The sequence below is a fragment of the Salmo salar genome, chromosome ssa01 (assembly GCF_905237065.1).
Source record: "Salmo salar chromosome ssa01, Ssal_v3.1, whole genome shotgun sequence".
NCBI classification, from domain to species: Eukaryota; Metazoa; Chordata; class Actinopteri; order Salmoniformes; family Salmonidae; genus Salmo; species Salmo salar.
Genome location: NC_059442.1, coordinates 47,068,885 through 47,090,410, shown reverse-complemented (window position 1 = coordinate 47,090,410; position 21,526 = coordinate 47,068,885). Strand labels below are relative to the sequence as shown.

General features: G+C 42.2%; 1 protein-coding gene across 1 annotated transcript in view; it reads right to left on the bottom strand.

Moving 5' to 3' along the window:
• Positions 1–14,025: 14,025 nt before the first annotated feature.
• LOC106603011 (EMILIN-1) overlaps positions 14,026–21,526 on the bottom strand; it is a 64,725-nt gene continuing 57,224 nt past the window's right edge. The window contains exons 7-8 of the mRNA XM_014196114.2: positions 18,972–19,106; positions 14,026–15,739 (exon numbers count right to left, since the gene is read on the bottom strand). Coding sequence (XP_014051589.1) covers positions 15,417–15,739; positions 18,972–19,106 — 458 coding nt within the window. The 3' untranslated portion in view covers positions 14,026–15,416. The remainder of the gene's footprint in view (positions 15,740–18,971; positions 19,107–21,526) is intronic.

Below are 21,526 nucleotides of genomic sequence, written 5' to 3'. Positions count from 1 at the left end.
ACAGTGTAGCTATTCCCTCCGCTAGACAATCATGACTATCGCCCCGTAGCACTAACTTCCGTCATCATGAAGTGCTTTGTGAGACTAGTCAAGCATCATATCACCTCCACCCTACCTGACACCCTAGACCCACACCAATTTGCTTACCGCCCCAATAGGTCCACAGATGACACAATCGCAATCACACTGCACACTGCCCTAACCCATCTGGACAAGAGGAATACCTATGTAAGAATGCTGTTCATCGACTACAGCTCAGCATATAACACCATAATACCCTCCAAACTCGTCATTAAGATCGAGACCCTGGGTCTCGACCCCGCCCTGTGCAACTGGGTCCTGGACTTTATGAAGGGACGCCCCCAGGTGGTGATGGTAGGAAACAACATCTCCACCCCGCTGATCCTCAGCACTGGGGCCCCACAAGGGTGCATTCTCAGCCCTCTCCTGTCCTCCCTGTTCACCCATGACTGCGTGGCCATGCACTCCTCCAACTCAATCATCAAGTTTGCAGATGACACTACAGTGGTAGGCTTGGTTACCAACAACGACGAGACAGCCTACAGACAAGAGGTGAGGGCTCTAGGAGTGTCGTGTCAGGAAAATAACCTCACACTCAACCTCAACAAAACAAAGGAGATGATCGTGGACTTCAGGAAACAGCAGAGGGAGCACCCCCCCTATCCATATCGATGGGACAGTAGTGGAAAGTTTTAAGTTCCTTGGCGTACACATCACGGACAAACTGAAATGGTCCACCCACACAGACAGAGTGGTGAAGAAAGCGCAACAGCACCTTTTCAACCTCAGGAGGCTGAAGAAATTTGGTTTGTCACCAAAAACACTGACAAACTTTTACAGATGCACAATCGAGAGCATTCTGTCGGGCTGTATCACCGCCTGGTACGGCAACTGCTCCGCCTACAACCGTAAGGCTCTCCAGAGGGTAGTGAGGTCTGCACAACGCATCACCGGGGGCAAACTACCTGCCCTCCAGGACACCTAGACCACCCAATGTCACAGGAAGGCCAAAAAGATCATCAAGGACAACAACCACCTGAGCCACTGCCTGTTCACCCCGCTATCATCCAGAAGGCGAGGTCAGTACAGGTGCATTAAAGCTGGGACCGAGAGACTGAAAAACAGCTTCTATCTCAAGGCCATCAGACTGTTAAACAGCCATCACTAACATTGAGTGGCTGCTGCCAACATACTGACTCAAATCTCTAGCCACTTAATAATTAAAAATTGGATGTAATAAATGTATCACTAGTCACTTTAAACAATGCCACTTTATATAATGTTTACATACCCTACATTACTCATCTCATATGTATACACTGTACTCTATACCATCTACTGCATCTTGCTTATGCCGTTCGGCCATCGCTCATCCATATATTTATATGTACATTTTCTATTCATTCCTTTACTCTTGTGTGTATAAGGTAGTTGTTGTGAAATTGTTAGATTACTTGTTAGATATTACTGCATTGTCGGAACTGGAAGCACAAGCATTTCACTACACTCGCATTAACATCTGCTAACCATGTGTATGTGACCAATAACATTTGATGTGATTTGATTTGATTTACTTCTCAGACAGAGTTCAGTGTGTCAAATCGGAGAGCCTGTTGTCCGGACCTCTTGCAGTCTCTATGGGGGTGCCACAAGGTTCAATCTTCGGGCCGACTCTTTTCTCTGTCAGAGCAGCTCACAGATCACTGCACCTGTATATAGCCCATCTGTAAATAGCCCATCCAACTACCTCCTCCCCATACTGTTATTTACTTTATTTATTTTGCTCCTTTGCACCCCAGTATCTCTACTTGCACACTCATCTTCTGCACATCTATCACTCCAGTGTTTAATTGCTGTATTGTAATTATTTCACCACTATGGCCTATTAATTGCCTTACCTCCCTTATCCTACCTCATTTGCACACACTGTATATAGATTTTTTCTATTGTATTATTGACTGTTTGTTTGTTTATTCCATGTGTAACTGTGTTGTTGTTTGTGTTGCACTGCTTTGCTTTATCTTGGCCAGGTCACAATTGTAAGTGAGACCTTGTTCTCAACTAGCCTACCTGGTTAAATAAAGGTGAAATAAATAAATACAATTTTTTTAAATCCACAATATCTTCCATTCTTCCGGACCTTTTCTCCACCTTAGCCGTGCCATTGACCACCATTGTCATTTAAACCACAAATTGACCGGGAGTCCCATAGGGCACACAATCTGCCCAGCGTCGTCCGGGTTAGGAGAGGGTTTGGCTGGGGGGGCTTTACTTTGCTCATCGCGCTCTAGCAACTTCTTGTGGAGGGAGGCTGACTTTGGTCGTCAGTTGGGCGGTGTTTCCTCCGACACAATGGAGCAGCTGGCTTCCTGGTGCAGCTGGCATCCAGGTTAAACGGGCGGGTGTTAAGAAGTGTGGTTTGGCTTGTCCTGTTTCGGAGGACGCATGGCTCGACCTTCACCTCTCCCGAGCCCGTTGGGGAGTTGCAGAGATGAGACAAGATTGTAATTGGATATCATGAAATTGGGGAGAAAAAGGGGGTAAAATACAACAACAACAACAACAAAAAAGTCCACCTTTTTCAAATGCAACATCTCCGGGTCCTGCTGATGAGAGGGCATTCCTGACGCCTGCAGTGAAGGTCTATCCAGCCCCATGGGCTCTTCAGTACCATTCACTCCCTCAACCTTCCTGACAACCGCTGCATATGACATATACTGGTTGGCCCTGAACCAGAATCTGTGTATACCGGAGACGCTGAATATGGCCATTCACCAGCTTTTCAAGCTTAATAATGTCAAAATAAGTTTTGGACTTCGGAAAGTATTCAGACTCCTTGACCTTCTCCACATTTTGTTTTGTTACAGCCTTATCCTATAATTGATTAAATCATTTTTTCCCTCTTCAATCAACACACAATAACCCATAATCACAAAGCAAAACAGGTTTTTAGACATTTTTGCTAATTTATTAAAAATTAAAAGCTGAAATAAATCAAATCAAATCAAATTTATTTATATAGCCCTTCGTACATCAGCTGATATCTCAAAGTGCTGTACAGAAACCCAGCCTAAAACCCCAAACAGCAAGCAATGCATGTGAAAGAAGCACGGTGGCTAGGAAAAACTCCCTAGGAAAAACTCCCTAGAAAGGCCAAAAACCTAGGAAGAAACCTAGAGAGGAACCAGGCTATGAGGGGTGGCCAGTCCTCTTCTGGCTGTGCAGGGTGGATATTATAACAGAACATGGTCAAGATGTTAAAATGTTCATAAATGACCAGCATGGTCAAATAATAATAATCATAGTAGTTGTCGAGGGTGCAACAAGCACGTCCGGTGAACAGGTCAGGGTTCCATAGCCGCAGGCAGAACAGTTGAAACTGGAGCAGCAGCACGGCCAGGTGGACTGGGGACAGCAAGGAGTCATCATACCAGGTAGTCCTGAGGCATGGTCCTAGGGCTCAGGTCCTCCGAGAGAAAGACAGAAAGAGAGAAAGAGAGAATTAGAGAGAGCATACTTAAATTCACACAGGACACCGGATAAGACAAGAGAAATACTCCAGATGTAACAGACTGACCCTAGCCCCCCGACACATAAACTACTGCAGCATAAATACTGGAGGCTGAGACAGGAGGGATCAGAAGACACTGTGGCCCCATCCGATGATACCCCGGACAGGGCCAAACAGGCAGGATATAACCCCACCCACTTTGCCAAAGCACAGCCCCCACACCACTAGAGGGATGTCTCCAACCACCAACTTACCGTCCTAAGACAAGGCCGAGTATAGCCCACAACGATCTCCGCCATGGCACAACCCAAGGGGGGGCGCCAACCCAGACAGGAAGACCACGTCAGTGACTCAACCCACTCAAGTGACGCACCCCTCCCATGGACGGCATGGAAGAACACCAGTAAGCCAGTGACTCAGCCCCTGTAAAAGGGTTAGAGGCAGAGAATCCCAGTGGAAAGAGGGGAACCGGCAAGGCAGAGACAGCAAGGGCGGTTCGTGGCTCCAGCCTTTCCGTTCACCTTCACACTCCTGGGCCAGACTATACTTAATCATAGGACCTACTGAAGAGATAAGTCTTCAGTAAAGACTTAAAGGTTGAGACTGAGTCTGCGTCTCTCACATTGGTTGGCAGACCATTCCATAAAAATGGAGCTCTATAGGAGAAAGCCCTACCTCCAGCCGTTTGCTTAGAAATTCTAGGGACAATTAGGAGGCCTGCGTCTTGTGACCGTAGCGTACGTGTAGGTATGTACGGCAGGACCAAATCGGAAAGATAGGTAGGAGCAAGCCCATGTAATGCTTTGTAGGTTAGCAGTAAAACCTTGAAATCAGCCCTTGCCTTAACAGGAAGCCAGTGTAGGGAGGCTAGCACTGGAGTAATATGATACATTTTTTTGGTTCTAGTCAGGATTCTAGCAGCCGTATTTAGCACTAACTGAAGTTTGTTTAGTGCTTTATCCGGGTAGCCGGAAAGTAGAGCATTGCAGTAGTCCAGCCTAGAAGTAACAAAAGCATGGATTAATTTTTCTGCGTAATTTTTGGACAGAAAGTTTCTGATTTTTGCAATGTTACGTAGATGGAAAAAAGCTGTCCTTGAAACAGTCTTGATATGTTTTTCAAAAGAGAGATCAGGGTCCAGAGTAACGCCGAGGTCCTTCACAGTTTTATTTGAGACGACTGTACAACCATCCAGATTAATTGTCAGATTCAACAGAAGATCTCTTTGTTTCTTGGGACCTAGAACAAGCATCTCTGTTTTGTCTGAGTTTAAAAGTAGAAAGTTTGCAGCCATCCACTTCTTTATGTCTGAAACACAGGCTTCTAGCGAGGGCAATTTTGGGGCTTCACCATGTTTCATTGAAATGTACAGCTGTGTGTCGTCCGCATAGCAATGAAATTTAACATTATGTTTTCGAATGACATCCCCAAGAGGTAAAATATATAGTGAAAACAATAGTGGTCCTAAAACGGAACCTTGAGGAACACTGAAATTTACAATTGATTTGTCAGAGGACAAACCATTCACAGAGACAAACTGATATCTTTCCGACAGATAAGATCTAAACCAGGCCAGAACTTGTCCATGTAGACCAATTTGGGTTTCCAATCTCTCCAAAAGAATGTGGTGATCGATGGTATCAAAAGCGGCACTAAGATCTAGGAGCACGAGGACAGATGCAGAGCCTCGGTCTGACATCATTAAAAGGTCATTTACCACCTTCACAAGTGCAGTCTCAGTGCTATGATGGGGTCTAAAACCAGACTGAAGCGTTTCGTATACATTGTTTGTCTTCAGGAAGGCAGTGAGTTGCCGTGCAACAGCTTTTTCTAAAATGTTTGAGAGGAATGGAAGATTCGATATAGGCCGATAGTTTTTTATAATTTCTGGATCAAGATTCGGCTTTTTCAAAAGAGGCTTTATTACTGCCACTTTTAGTGAGCTTGGTACACATCCGGTGGATAGAGAGCCGTTTATTGTGTTCAACATAGGAGGGCCAAGCACAGGAAGCAGCTCTTTCAGTAGTTTAGTTGGAATAGGGTCCAGTATGCAGCTTGAGGGTTTGGAGGCCATGATTATTTTCATCATTGTGTCAAGAGATATAGTACTAAAACACTTTAGTATCTCCCTTGATCCTAGGTCCTGGCAGAGTTGTGTAGACTCAGGACAATGGAGCTTTGGAGGAATACCCAGATTTAAAGAGTAGTCTGTAATTTGCTTTCTAATGATCATGATCTTTTCCTCAAAGAAGTTCATAAATGTATTACTGCTGAAGTGAAAGCCATCCTCCATTTGCGAAGGCTGCTTTTTAGTTAGCTTTGCGACAGTATCAAAAAGAAATTTCGGATTGTTCTTATTTTCCTCAATTAAGTTGGAAAAATAGGATGATCGAGCAGCAGTGAGGGCTCTTCGATACTGCACGGTACTGTCTTTCCAAGCTAGTCGGAAGACTTCCAGTTTGGTGTGGCGCCATTTCCGTTCCAATTTTCTGGAAGCTTGCTTCAGAGCTCGTGTATTTTCTGTATACCAGGGAGCTAGTTTCTTATGACAGAGGTTTTTAGTTTTTAGGGGTGCAACTGCATCTAGGGTATTGCACAAGGTTAAATTGAGTTCCTCGGTTAGGTGGTTAACTGATTTTTGTCCTCTGACGTCCTTGGGTAGGCAGAGGGAGTCTGGAAGGGCATCAAGGAATCTTTGGGTTGTCTGAGAATTTATAGCACGACTTTTAATGCTCCTTGGTTGGGGTCTGAGCAGATTATTTGTTGCGATTGCAAACGTAATAAAATGGTGGTCCGATAGTCCAGGATTATGAGGAAAAACATTAAGATCCACAACATTTATTCCATGGGACAAAACTAGGTCCAGAGTATGACTGTGGCAGTGAGTAGGTCCAGAGACATGTTGGACAAAACCCACTGAGTCGATGATGGCTCCGAAAGCCTTTTGGAGTGGGTCTGTGGACCTTATTTACATAAGTATTCAGACCCTTTGCTATGAGACTCGAAATTGAGCTCATGTGCGTCCTGTTTCCATTGATCATCTTTGAGATGTTTCTACATTGACTGGAGTCCACCTGTTTTTGCTTTGTCATTATGGGGTTTTGTGTGTAGATTGATGAGGGAAAAAATTATCCATTTTAGAATCAGGCTGTAACGTAACAAAATTTGGAAAACGTCAAGGGGTCTGAATACTTTCCGAATGCACTGTATATACTGAACAAAAATATAAATGCAACATGTAAAGTGTTTCATCGGCTGAAATAAAGATCCCTAAAATGTTCCATACACACAAAAAGCGTATTTCTCTCAAATTTTGTCCACAATTTTTTTTGCATCCCTGTTAGTGAGTATTTCTCCTTTGCCAAGATAATCCATCTACTTGACAGGTGTGGCATATCAGGAAGCTGATGAAACAGCATGATCATTACACAGGTGCACCTTGTGCTGGGGACAATAAAAGGCCACTCTAAAAATGTGCAGTTTTGCCACACAACACAATTTCAGAGTTGTCTCAAGTTTTGAGCGACCATCAATTGGCATTCTGACTGCAGAAATGTCCACCAGAGCTGTAGCCAGAGAATGTAATGTTAATTTCTCTACCATAAGCCGCCTCCAACGTTGTTTTAGAGAATTTGGCAGTACATCCAACCGGCCTCACAACGACAGACCACGTGTAACCACGCCAGCCCAGGACTTCCACATCTGGCTTCTTCACCTGTGGGAAGTCAGTTTCTGACAAACTGACGAGCTCATCTGCGTGCTCGTCATCCTCACCAGGTTCTTCACCTGACTGCAGTTTGACGTCATAACCGACTTCAGTGTGAAAATGCTCACCTTCAATGACCACTGGCATGCTGGAGAAGTGTGCTCCTCACGGATTAACCCTGGTTTCAACTGTACCGGGAAGATGGCAGACGTATGGCGTCGTGTGGGCGAGCAATTTACTGATGTCAACTTTGTGAACAGACTGCCCCATGGTGGCGGTGAGGTTATGGAATGGGCAGGCATAAGCTACAGAAAACAAACACAATTGCATTTTATTGATGGCAATTTAAATGCACAGAGATACCGTGGTGAGATCATGAGGCCATCATGAGGCCATTCATCGGTCGCCATCACCTCATGTTTCAGCATGGTAATGTATGGCCCCTAGTAGCAAGTATCTATACACAATTCCTGGAAGCTGAAAATGTCCCAGTTCTTCCATGGCCTGCATACTCACCAGATATGTCACCCATTGAGCTCGTTTGGGATGCTCTGGAAAACGTATACGACAGCGTGTTCCAGTTTCCACCAATATCCAGCAACTTCACTCAGCCATTGAAGAGGTGTGGGACAACATTCCACAGGCCACAATCAACAGCCTTATCAACTCTATGCGAATGAGATGTGTCACACCGCATGAGGCAAATGGTGATCACACCAGATACAGACAAGTTTTCTGATCCACATCCCTGCATTTTTTTGTTGTTGCGATTTAAAAAAAATAATCTCACAATATACAACACACAAGGCAGGATCACGTTACAAATACTAGCCGACATGACAACACTAACATACAATAAAACTTTTTACATAGTGTAAGGAGTCAATTATTTGAATGCACAATATGACATTTACCGAAAGGAAGTAGAGTTTACAATAAAAAATATTTGTATATTATTCTCAGAAAAGAAAATGTGGTCCCCCCACTCCCTTACAATGTAGGTCCATTGCTTGGTTAAGAGTTGTTGATATCTGATAGAGTTTACATTATACATCCCATGCATCAACAGTTTTTGCCTGAGTTTTGTTTATCACTGCCACTGATCTCTCTATACGAACAATATCTTGAAAATATGATAACCATGTTTGAGGCGAGAGGATTGTAGGGGTAATCCAAGCACTAAGGATAGGCTTTTTTGCTGCTGTTAACCCCACATAAATTACTATTTTCTGAACCAGTCGCAATACAAATGAAGAGTCATCATTCAACAAAAACAAAGGTGTATCTTTGTTCACAGAAAATAAATGGCTACAGGCTGGCATGCACACAACGATGGAGTAAACAGACTGGTTGGTTCCACATATACATGGGCTAAATGGTGTACAGGCAGCTCAGCTATGATCAAACAGACAAAGTCCCCATCATTTTTGTAAGGAAATTTGAAACGTGACCAGAACTGAGACACCACAGGACATTCCCAAAATATGTGCGTTAGTGTTCCAACAGCATTCTTAAGGCATCTATCGCATATTGAAGTAGGAATCAACTTCATCTCAAAATATCTAAATGGGGTTGCATGCGTTATATGTATAAGCTTATAATGTATAAGCTGGTGTGCTGGGTTTTTAGAGGTAACAAATACATTTTCCCAAGAGAGCAAGTTTCATCATAGCTCTTGAGAGTTTTTGCAACTGCACTTGAAGAAACTTTCAAAGTTCTTGAAATTTCCTGTATTGACTGACCTTCATGTCTCAAAGTTATGATGTACTGTTGTTTCTCTTTGCTTATTTGAGCTGTTCTTGCCAAAATATGGACTTGGTCTTTTACCAAATAGGGCTATCTGCTGTATACCACCCCTACAACTGATTGGCTCAAACGCATTAAGAAGGAAAATTGAAATTAACTTAACAAGGCACACCTGTTAATTGAAATGCATTCTAGGTGACTATCTCACGATGCTGGTTGAGAGAATGCCAAGGGTGTGTAAAGCTGTCATCAAGGCAAATGGTGGCTACTTTGAAGAATCTCAAAAATAATTTTGGTTACTACATAGTTATTCTACAATGTAGAAAATAGTAAAAATAAAGAAAAATCCTTGAGTAAGTAGGTGTCCAAACTTTTGACTGGTACTATATATACGATATATATATACTATATATACTTTTGACTGGTACTATATTATATCCCTACCCGTCAGGTGCTATGTACTGAAAAAGCCGTTGCTTAATTTGTATACTTTTGTTAACATTGATGTTTGTTTACCGTCAACAGAAGTGCTTAATTAGTTATATATAATATAATTTTGTTTTACAGTCGCCACTGTACCTTACAAGTAAGTACTGTACATTGTATCTTTGTGGAAACAGACTCCACTTCATTTTACAGCCCTCTTACCTCCTAAATATCCTGTAAGTGTGAAAACAGATTAAGATCACAGAGAGATTTGCTGTTGTCTTTATGGGATGGAGTTGTCCAATTCAGCTTGATGTGTTATTGCTGGAATGAGCTAGATACAGTACTAAGAATGTACTTGATATAAACCACATGAACCTATTGTGCTGTATAATTAAGACTGTCGGCATATTGTGATTTAATGTCGGAGAATTTTGGATGGAGCCAATGCTTTTTCAGTGGGAGTCATCCGTTGATGATTGTCTGACAAAATATGCACAAACGGTCCGTCTTTTGACGGACAAACCCATCTGAAAGTAGTTGACTTGAGTTGTGCTTTTGAAGGAACAAAAACAGACAATGATGTCTGTGTTCATGCGTCTGAATGTGGCCATAGCCTAAGGATATTTTCTCCTTTGTTATCACTGGTATTACACTTGTATTATCTGTGTATAGTCCAGCTATATGATGAAGGGAATGTTTGGAATTAATTTAAGCCCAAATATCTGACTTGATTACATCTTGAAAATATAGTTGGACTTATTGAGACGAATGCTGCCTCTCAGTCCACACATTCTCCTTCATATAGTATCTATTGACTGTGTATTGGATATAGATAACATGTCCTGAGAAAATGACCCAGTATGCTATGGAAATAAACCCCTGGAGTCATAGCCTTATCTCAAGCATGTACAGTATATTTGACTGACTGTTGTGTGTATATGATTTCCTTCAGCTGCTGTACACCCACCTCTTCACCTAGTTTACTGATGTGCTTCCGTGACTTCAACAGATGTGTTGATGATACATCCAGTAACATTGTTAATAAGGTCACACAACCTTTTCCCTGTGCCCCTTAAAATGTTATTTTGGAACCTACAGTATGAGTAAAGGTGATCCGTGATGAAAATAATTGCTTTTGGATCTTGTGTTGCTTTCAGGCCTATATGTTCACTTTGCCTTACTACTGAGCTAGTAGGAAATTAACTATGTGAAAAGGTGTTCTTTGATGTCCCTCTTGCAGCCAGTCAGTCAGTATCCCTTACGGATAAAGCTTGCTAGGAGAACTAAAGGGATTAATCACAAAGGGCATCACTTACAAGAGTATCACACTGCCGTCTGCCACCAGATCCTGTGTTTTCATGAACTATTTCACTTGTCAAATAGAAAAACCACTCGGGTCTTTTCCAGACTGTCACGACCTGATCTGTTTCATCTGTCCTTGTGCTCGTCTCCAGGTGTCGCCCTCCAGGTGTCACCCATCTTCCCAATTTTTCCCCTTTGTTGCCCATTCGTCTTGTTCGTTCAAGCTTACCAGCGTTTTTCCTGTCAGCTCCTATCGTTTCCCAGCCTCTCTTTGCTAGTACTCCCGGTTTTGACCTTTGCCGGTCCTGACCCTGTACCCGCCCGCCTGACCTCTCTGCCTGACCCTGAGCCCGCCTGCCATCCTGTACCTTTGCTCCACCTTTGGATCACTGAACCCTGCCTGTCCCTGAGTCCACCTGCCGTCCTGTACCTTTGCCTTACCCTGGATTTTCAACCCCTGCCTGCCCTGACCTGTCTTTGCCTGCCCCTGTTGCTACAATAAACAGTGTTACTTCGACAGTCTGCATCTGGGTCTTACCTTGATTCCTGATATTTTTTATTTATTTTTATTTTACCGTTATTTTACCAGGTAAGTTGACTGAGAACACATTCTCATTTACAGATATAGACCAGCAGCTCAGGCCCTTCCAGGTTCTCTCAGTCCAACCGGAGGAGACAATCCGGCATCGGAACGGCAGGTTTGAGGTCAAAACCTGAGCTCATTACACAGATAAAGAAACAGCGGAAATCTAATGAAGAAGAAGAAAGAAAAAGGGGGGGAAACGGATAAAGTTGCATTCCCTGGAGTCGGTGAGAGGAAAGTGTTCCTCCTTCCATCTTTTTGTCTAGATATTCAGAACTTGACGAAGTCCCATCCCAGCTCGACGCAGGAGAAACGAAAGGCAAAAGGGTATTTTGTTCATCATAAATTAGACATCTGTGTCTGTTGATGGACAGCTGTGAGATGTTATTCTTTCCATTAATTCATAGGGAGATCTCCAATGACTCTCTCTTTTTGGCTTGCAGACTGGAAAATGGCGAGGCTCTACACTTTTTCTTTCTCAGCCTTTACAGCACGGCCCGAGAGAGACGCAAAATGCCATGTTTATTAATGTGCAGGAATAAAAATGTATCAAACCATTTGACTTAAGTTCCAAATGGCCGAATTAGTCAAATCGAAAAATCTTCCAGATATGGAAATACTTGATTCCGTACGATATACTGTATTTAATAAATCACAGCATTTGGATCGTTGCCTATTAAGAAATATTAATTTAAGCAATCACACAAGAGCAAAGAACCGAGAGGTCTGCTCAAACTAGACAGATGACATCACAAAATATGACATCATCACCTTTCTCACTCCTTTCCCACTAGATTAGAGTCATAACCCTCTGAGCAGCGAGTGAATCCAAAACTCCTATGGAGAGGGCAGGGCTGTGTAAAATGTAATATCTTAATTTGAACCGCGTGTCGCCAAATCACACATTCAAGGTAACAGGTTGGACTGTAGGGAGGAGTTGTAAGAAGACCTTAAATACCTAGCATTACTTGCTTTGGCATGTGGAATAACCAGTTGTTGATGACTTACTTCATAGATTGAGTAAACAGATTCCTTTAGCAAGAACAGGCACGGAGGTCAGATAGGAGCAAGCACTTTGTGACATCGGCTGATGTAAAAAGGGCTTTATAAATACATTTGATTGATTGATTGAAGTGGATAAATACTCAAAGGGGAGCAATATTGCAGCTTCTCAACTAAATATTTCCAATAGTGATAATATTCCACTATTTCCAATAGTGATATTTGTTTTATAAAACGACATGTATTTGATTGTAATGGTGTACATCTCTGCGAAACATGTTGGTATCCATTTGATCCAGTTCTGGGTTCAAATACTATTTCAAATGTCTCAATTACTTTCACATACATTTCGAAGTAAGTATTCAGATATGTTTTATTTGAAAAGACAAGTAGTTGAATATTGGAAGGTATTTGGAAATACATTTGGAAAGTATTGGCATGTATTTGAAAATTCTCAAATACACTGGCTGTGTCTGAATACCCATAGTACCGTACTACATACTTAGACTGCATACTATTTAGCACATACCGTTTAGTAAAAAGTATGCCACGGCCGCAACGCAGTAGCGGCTCCTGACTGGCTGAGATGGTGGGGCTCGGCCGAATGAGGGTGGATTTTTTTCAATAGACGTATCGCATTACAAGCCTAATAATAGCTTATTTCAAATTTTATTCATTTCTCTAAACTCTGAATAAAGTAGGAATGGAGTTATAGGCGTACTCAGGCTGGTCATAGGCAGACTATCACATTCAACATATATCATAGCCCATATCGCCCATCTATCCTATTTAAAAAAGACTGAAGATAGAAACAGATCATTTGGTTCCATTTCAACATATTTAGTAGTGAAACCAAAGTGCTGTAACATATATAAATTAAATCAAATAGCCTAGTACACACACCAAAACTCTTTAGATGTTCAAATTAAAAAAGACTATTGCACAGAAAAATGTGGACAGTCAGGTGCATCGCAAATTCTGAACCGCTGGACAGCAACATAATACACTAAAACACTGATCATTGGGAACGAGATAAGAATGACTGCAAAGGCTTGACCCATAAATTAAATTAAATCGGTAACCTAGTCTACAAAACTAAAACAATCCATATGTTGAAATCAAAAGACCAGATTAACATGACATCAATAACGCAGCCACATCCCGAGTCCCCGGTGCCCACACATTCAGAAATCAAAAGATGGTTTAGTATTTACTTTAAAAGCTCTGACGAAGGCCAAGAGAATAAGAAACCCTTTCCAATACGAAAACAGAAATCTACAAAAAAATATCATTTGAACTCCACCGCAGAAGCTTCGCTATAAGTAGTCTAGTTTTGTTGTTTGGCTACTTGCAGAGAATGAGGGCCTATCACTCGCAACCCATCTCTTCCAATGCATTGTGGAAAAGTGTGCAACAAATTCTACTAGATGAAGAGCCAAAATGAGTATAACATCCTGGCATTTAAACAATACTTGATTTTTGAAATGTCGCATAATATTAAACAACATTTTTCCGCATACTCAAATGGCCTACAATTTAGGACGCAGGTATGTATATTCGGACACAGTCAGTGACTCAAATATACTCCGATGCATTTAATCCAGGTATTTGAAAATAGTATTTGAAAGTTCTTTCAAATAGTAGGCTATTTTTGGGAAATTATTTGAAAATACCTTCAAATACTTCCAATAGAAGTAGTATTCAGGCCACATTATTAGAAAATACTCAAATACACAGATTTTTTATTTTATTTGAATCCAGGTCTGATTTGATCATCTGTAAGCTGAATTTCCAAGTAAAGAACACATAAACATATGCTCCAATAGCCTACCAACCTAATGCACTGGTTAATAATGTCCTGATGCTGTTCTGATATCGTTGCCTGCTACATCGCATCTGGTATGTGTAAGGTTGAAGTGAAATGTGTTGTCATTTGTTGAAAAAAACTTCCTGATTCCTGGAATCAGGAGGGAACAAGAAGGACATCTGGTATCCTCCAACCAGGATTTCTGGAAAACCAGGGAATTTGGGGAAATGTTGCAGATTTTTGCAACCCTACTGATGTAATAAAGGGGCTATAGCCCATTTGGTCCTACTGTACTGTGGTGTAAGGCAGCGTTTCCCTCTGGTTGAGGTAAATTCCTACTTGGTTGTGGCTTAAGGCTGGGCTTTGAGCTAGGAACATTCTTTCATTCATCTGGAGTATCACAGACATTTTGGAAGGTTTTAGGTAAGTGACGGACGGCACAGAAAACGCTTTGGAACCCGTCAGTATAAGGTACTGAAGCTTTAAAATAATATCCACACAGGCAAACTTTGGATTCACTGGGCCAAATGCATTACAGGGTATAAAGACCAGAACACACATACAAGGAGATAGAAAAGTGCACGGTAATATAAAAACATTCACAAAATGTGTGAATTCATCTCAATAGAAAACAGCTAGAGAAAATCAAGAAATTAATTTCTCATTCCTGGTTCTTAAGGTTAACTACTTAAGGTTAACCTCAGACCTTGACTGTGGGTCTGGCTCCATGGCAGGGAAACACTTTGCAGCAAAGGGGTATGTGGGATGTCAAGGAGACCTTATGGTCGGTATTGGTGCATGAAGGACTACTGTACTCCGAGCCCCATGCCTGGAGTGAGTAATAAGGAGACGGAGACTCCAATAACTATATAAAGATCCTGCAGTAGTACAAATTCGTTGTGAAAACACTCCAAATGCTGGGCAAGCTAAACATCTCTCAGTCTGCTGCTGCGCAGTCTACAGTATATCCTATGTTTTTTTCAAGCAGTTCATCAGGTCTCACAACATCAGAGGGCCAGGAATGACACGCGGAGGAAAAAACACAACACTTTTCTGTCATTGTCGTCGTCTCCTAGTTCTCGTTCATTCCCATGTTTCACGAGTCGATATAAAGTCATTCTAACCTCATTCCCTGGATCGATCATTTTGCTTTCAAAAGCAGTTGTCAAATAAAACTGTGAGACTAAATGGCTCCAGAGAGGACAAACCCCAACCCCTCTATTCTTTCTCACTTTCCTCTTCCCTCCCTCCCTTCCTCTCCCTCTCTCGTGTTCCAGCTTGAGAGCCTAGGGAATGCTGTCCCATTGGCTCACATCTGTTCGTACAGCAGCATTCCATTGAAAATGGTGAGAGGCTCTACGGAGTGGGCCAGCTTGCCCATGACGAGGTCAATGCAGACTGTGTCTCCAACCTGGAGGGGAAGGATGATGTTGAACACGGCCAGGGAGCCGGGGTTGATCTTGGCCTCAGCCACTGGCTTGTTCTCCAGGCCCTCTGGCTGGTATCCCCCGGAGTCTACCCGGGCCATACCGTAGTTGGACTTGGACAGCACCGCCTCGATCTTCTCGTTCTTGTGGCCCGTCAGGATGGCGCTGAAGAAGTAGCGTCCATCAATGGGCGCTGTGAAGATGCCTGGGGAACACAGAAACAGAGACGGAAAGGTTAGAGTTAGCTTAGCATACTCCACTGATGTTGAAGGCAATAACAGTTGCCGTTTCTGGGTTATGACTTGGTTTGAAAGTTAGCTCATTCTACATGAACTAAAACAATGATGTAACTAACTAGCTACTTACTGTACATTGTGAGTAGGAGGTTAATGTTTACGGTCAGTTCAGTTTAAGATTAGGGAGGACAATTTTTCTTATTTCTATTGCAGCATATTTGAAGACTGTCGTTCACCCAGCTCAATATAACTTTGATAGGTTTAGGCTACTACATGATACTCGAATTTGCCCTATATCCATCATGAGGTTACTACAACCTATCCTACAAATGAACGTATATAAAGTAGGTGCACAGGTCGAGAGACAAATTGAAATAATCAAGGTGAAAGACAGTGACACATTCAATATCACCTTGCACACGTGCCGGCATCCAGCTGATCTGGGGTATAATCATTAGTCCAAACGTTCCCGTTTTGCAACTAATACGAGAGTTTCTACTGGACAAATTCAGGTAGGTCCCTCCCCATTTCGTTCCGTTTGCTTCCATTTAAGACTTTTTGCAACAGAATCGGTGGAATGAATACACCCCTGATCACCCGCACACACAGTTCACTTTCATACAGCATAATCACTTTGCTTGTTGTATAATTCCTTCTCGCATCTACCCGCTCTCCTCCTCTCACCTTTTCATTTTGCTTGTTGACCTCAGTGCGCAACACAACAACTGTCTGTGAACAGGTGCAAAAACCTCTCCAATCTAAACCATCATACCATAACCGCTACAGAGCCTCTAGCATCGTTGTCACCATATAAGCTAACATCATAGTCAACAAACTAGAACTAACACGTTAGTAAATGCACAATCCAATCCATGTGTACATTCATGCAGTACAGTGTACAGCAAGAAGTTTAGCAGTTACACCGGCGATCCCAGGTGGCAATAAATTTAGGAAACCGAAAGCTGGCTTTGACTTTGAAGAGTTGCAGTATTGGATAGCCTTAGCTAGCTAGCTAATATACATAGCATTCCTCTCTGTTTGAGTCAGTTTGTTGAGTAGACTAAATTAGCTGCATTAGCTAAGTAAGTGAAAGGTAAGCCAAGAGGAAGAAAAAAAATACAACGATCTCGCTCTCTCTGCTGCTTTTCCTTAACTTTTGAAGAAATAATTTGTTCAAAACTCTTCAACTATTCTCTTTCTCTCTCTTTGAGTCAACTACTCACAACACTGCAGTGCTAGCTAGCTATAGCTTATGCTTTCAGTACTAGATTAATTATTTGATCCTTTAATTGGATGGACAACATGTCAGATCTCTGAAAGAGCTCTGATAGGTTGGAGGACGTCCTCTGGAAGTTGTCATAATTACTGTGTAAGTCTATGGAATTGGGTGAGAACCATGAGCCTCCTAGGTTTTGTACTGAAGTCAATGTTCCCAGAGGAGGACAGAAAATAGCTGTCCTCCGTCTACACCATGGTGCTAGCCTAGAGGGTGCTGTTTAGGCTACTGTAGACCATTGCAAAACAGTATGTTTAAATCAGATATTTGGTGACGTGAATATATTTAGTATAGTTTTATCTAAAAATAATAACTTTTTTAATGTTTCACTATTTTAATAGTAACCCTCTCACCAGGCTCGAATATGACTCTCACAATGTTAACTTATGCAGAGTATCTCAGCAGCATGGGATGTTAGGTGAGAAGGACATCTCCAATAAGAATTCCTATTGTAAACTATCTAGGGTTATGACAATAGGGTATTAAGTTAAGTTCAGATGAAATGATTATAGGTTTCTGTTATTGAATCAGGATAAACCATCCCATGCATTAAATTAAATTGAAACAATCAATGACTCCACCAAGGCAATATACATAACGTTCCATATGTGTATTAAAACATTTTCAAACACAAATACATTTTCAGACACAACATCAAAATAAATAAAAAATAATAAACCCCAATGAGTCGTGCACAACCCGTGTCCAAATTATTTCAAGTTTGCTTAAATAAACCGTTGGCGCGCGTTGGAGCAAAAAAAAAAAATGATGACACCCAAAAATATCCAGAAGCACCTCACGTTGTGGTTACTCACTGCTTGGTAGATATTCCCTCAGCGAAGTATGGCAGTTCCATGCAGGTTTCCTCACAAAGTCCAAGGCAAGCACAGCTACCCATGTAGACAGTACTCCTTAGCCGTAACCGATATACCATGGGAACACGAACTCGTTAAGCTTCCCAAGCAATTATCTCCCGGTGTCACACGATGCTAGGCTAACCTCAAGGCTGGCAAATACCTCCACGACGAGACGGTAGCTTCAGTCTTTACTAAGTTTTAACAAAATTATAACAACTCTTTTATAAAATAAAACATATATTTCCCTTCATGTCTTAGTAGGTATGGGTTTTGTTCTAGTTCTGTCGTCTTCTTTCATAATTTTTCTTCATCAACTGTCCTAAGGTAAAACGTCCATCCATTCATCAATGTCTTTTTTTCTTCTCTTTTTTTCCCAGGCCTCCCGTTAACCAGGTCAACTCCCATTGGCCACAACTTAACAAGTGACCTTATTGGTCAAAACTTAAAACTTAAAAGTAAACCAGACTATTCACTTATACATTAAATAAATATTTCTTCAAAAAGCAATGCATTAACAACATTACAGTTTAGGAGCAATTCAATCATCTTTTAAATATATAACCAATTAATTATAACAAATAAACTCAATACTTGGTTCAAACAAGGGTATTTCATAATGTTTAACCTTCCTTCTCTGAGGAACTTCCACTGCTTCACATGCAGATTGAACTCACAGTATACTTGGCATCAGTAGTATGCACTGATCATGTTTGTGTATACTTCTTCAACCCAAAAAACAATGACTTTCTATTAAAAAGCAAGTAAACATACAACTTAAGGAACAGCGGGGACTGCGAAGTAACACAAACATAGGCACAGACACAAGCATACAAACACATGATAACATACACACTATACACACACGTAGACATGGATTTTGCGTTATAGATATGTGGTAGTGGAGTATGGGCCTGAGGGCACACACTTAGCGTGTTGTGTATTCTGTAATGAATGTTATGTAAAGTTTTTAAAATTGTATAACTGCCTTCATTTTGCCGGACCCCAGGAAGAGTAGCCTTGGCAGCAGCTAATGGGGATCCAAAATAAATACAAATACAAATTCAGTACCTGTCCGCGGGTCATAGAACTCTCCCTCATTGACAAAGATCTTGTCGAAGACGATGGTGCCAGCGTTGAGCACGGGGTAGGTGAGAGCTGCAGAGAAGGAGAGCTTGGGCACGTTGGCATCGGCACCTGGCATACCTGCGGGCAAAATCACATCAATGTCTCAGAAAATAACCCAGCAGGGTTAGAGGGAGAACATGATTATTATCTTCACCATATATGATATTTCATTGTTCTGACATGAGGAAATCTATTTTCACGGTTCATTACAGACAAAATGGCAAGGTAAATAAAGTGTAGGGAACATAGCGAGAAAGATGTTTATTAAAGACCGTTTCGCCCCTTGGAATGTTTTCCTGTAATAGGCTAATCTACTGTAGATCAGACGCAGCTATACTGCCTTTGAGATGGGAATGCTACAGAGCGGTTATGTAAAACAAATAGGGGTCAAAAACTTGAGGTTCACAAGGACAACACACACATACACACACACACACACACTAAGCTAATAGCCGCATAATTTATCTCATAATCAACTCATGTTTACCCATGTTTACCCCTCAAGCTTACCCAGGAAGCACTATGTGCACATTTGCTGGATGCCTCAAAGGATTCATGTTCTCATTGGCCCAATGCTGACCTCTACAGTGACTCTCACACACATTCACACAAAACCCCATTCACCCTGACTGTTATTGACCCTCATCAACACTCATGTTATGTACTGTATGTAGAATGGCGCCGAAGTAGATGGCTGCCGTTTTAGGGGCTCCTAACCAATTGTGCTATTGTGTGTGTTTTTTTGCATGATTTGTAACTTATTTTGTACATAATGTTTCTGCCACCGTCTCTTATGACCAAAAAGAGCTTCTGGATATCAGGACAGCAATTACTCACCTCGTACTGGACGAAGATTTTTTGTTTAACGAGTCGGACACAAAGGATTTACTTCAGACACCCGACAAGGCATGATCCCCATCGTTCGCATGAAGAAGAGAAGGAGATATTGGGGACGTAGGTCGGGGGGCCTTGGTAGGATCCGACAGTGTGTGAGTAATCCCCCTCTACCATCAGTCCTATTAGCCAATGTGCAATCATTGGATAACAAAATGGATGAGCTATGATCAAGACTATCCTACCAACGGGACATTAAAACCTGTCTTATGTTTCACTGAGTCGTGGCTGAACAACGACATGGATAACATACAGCTGGCTGGGAGTTCGGTCCATTGGCAAGATTGAACAGCTGCCTCTGGTAAGACAAGGGTCTGTGTCTATTTGTAAATAACAGCTGGTGCACAAATCTAATATTAAGGAAGTCTCGAGGTTTTGCTCACCTGAGGTAGAGTATCTCATGATAACCTGTACACCACGCTATTTACCAAGAGAGTTTTCATCTATATTTTTCGTAGCTGTCTATTTACCACCACAAACCGATGCTGGCACTAAGACGGCACTCAACGAGCTGTATAAAGCCATAAGCAAAGAATAAAATGTTCATCCAGAGATGGCACTCCTAGTGGCCGGGGACTTTAACGCTTTACCTAATTTCTACCAGCATGTTACATGTGGAACGAGAGAGAAAAAAACTCTAGACCACCTTTAGACAACACACAGAGATGAGTACTCGCTCAATAAGGAAGAGGTCAAATGACGCAGATGCTAAGCTACAGGACTGTTTTGCTAGCACAGACTGGAATATGTTTCAGGATTCTTCCGATGGCATTGAGGAGTACACCACATCAGTCACTGGCTTCATCAATAAGTGCATCGATGACATCGTCCCCACAGTGACCAAACAAACATACCCCAACCAGAAGTCATGGATTACAGGTATCATTCGTACTGAGCAAAAGGGTAGAGCTGCCGCTTTCAGGGAGAAGGACTCTAACCCGGATGCTTATAAGAAATCCGGCTATGCCCTCCGACGAACCATCAAACAGGCAAAGCATCAACGACGCTTGTCGGATGTGGCAGGGCTTGCAAACTATTACGGACAACAAAGGGAAGCACAGCCGTGAGCTGCCCAGTGACACAAGCCTACCAGACGAGCTAAATAACTTCTATGCTCGCTTTGAAGCAAGCAACACTGAAGCATGCATGAGAGCATCAGCTGTTACGGACGACTGTGTGATCACGCTCGCCGTAGCTGATGTGAGTAAGACCTTTGAACAGGTAAACATTCACAAGGCCGCAGGGCCAGATGGATTACCAGGACGTGTACTCTGAGCATGCACTGACCAACTGGCAAGTGTCTTCACTGACATTTTCAACCTGTCCCTGACCGAGTCTGTAAAACCAACATGTTTCAAGCAGACCACCATAGTCCTGTGCCCAAGAACACCGAGGTTACCTGCCTAAACGACTACCGACCCATTGCACTCATGTCTGTAGCCATGAAGTGCTTTGACAGGCTGGTCATGGCTCACATCAACACCATTATCCCAGAAACCCTAGACACAATTTGCATACCACCCCAACAGATTCACAGATTATGAAATCTCTATTGCACTCCACACTGCCCTTTCCCAACGCTATTCATTGACTACAGCTCAGCG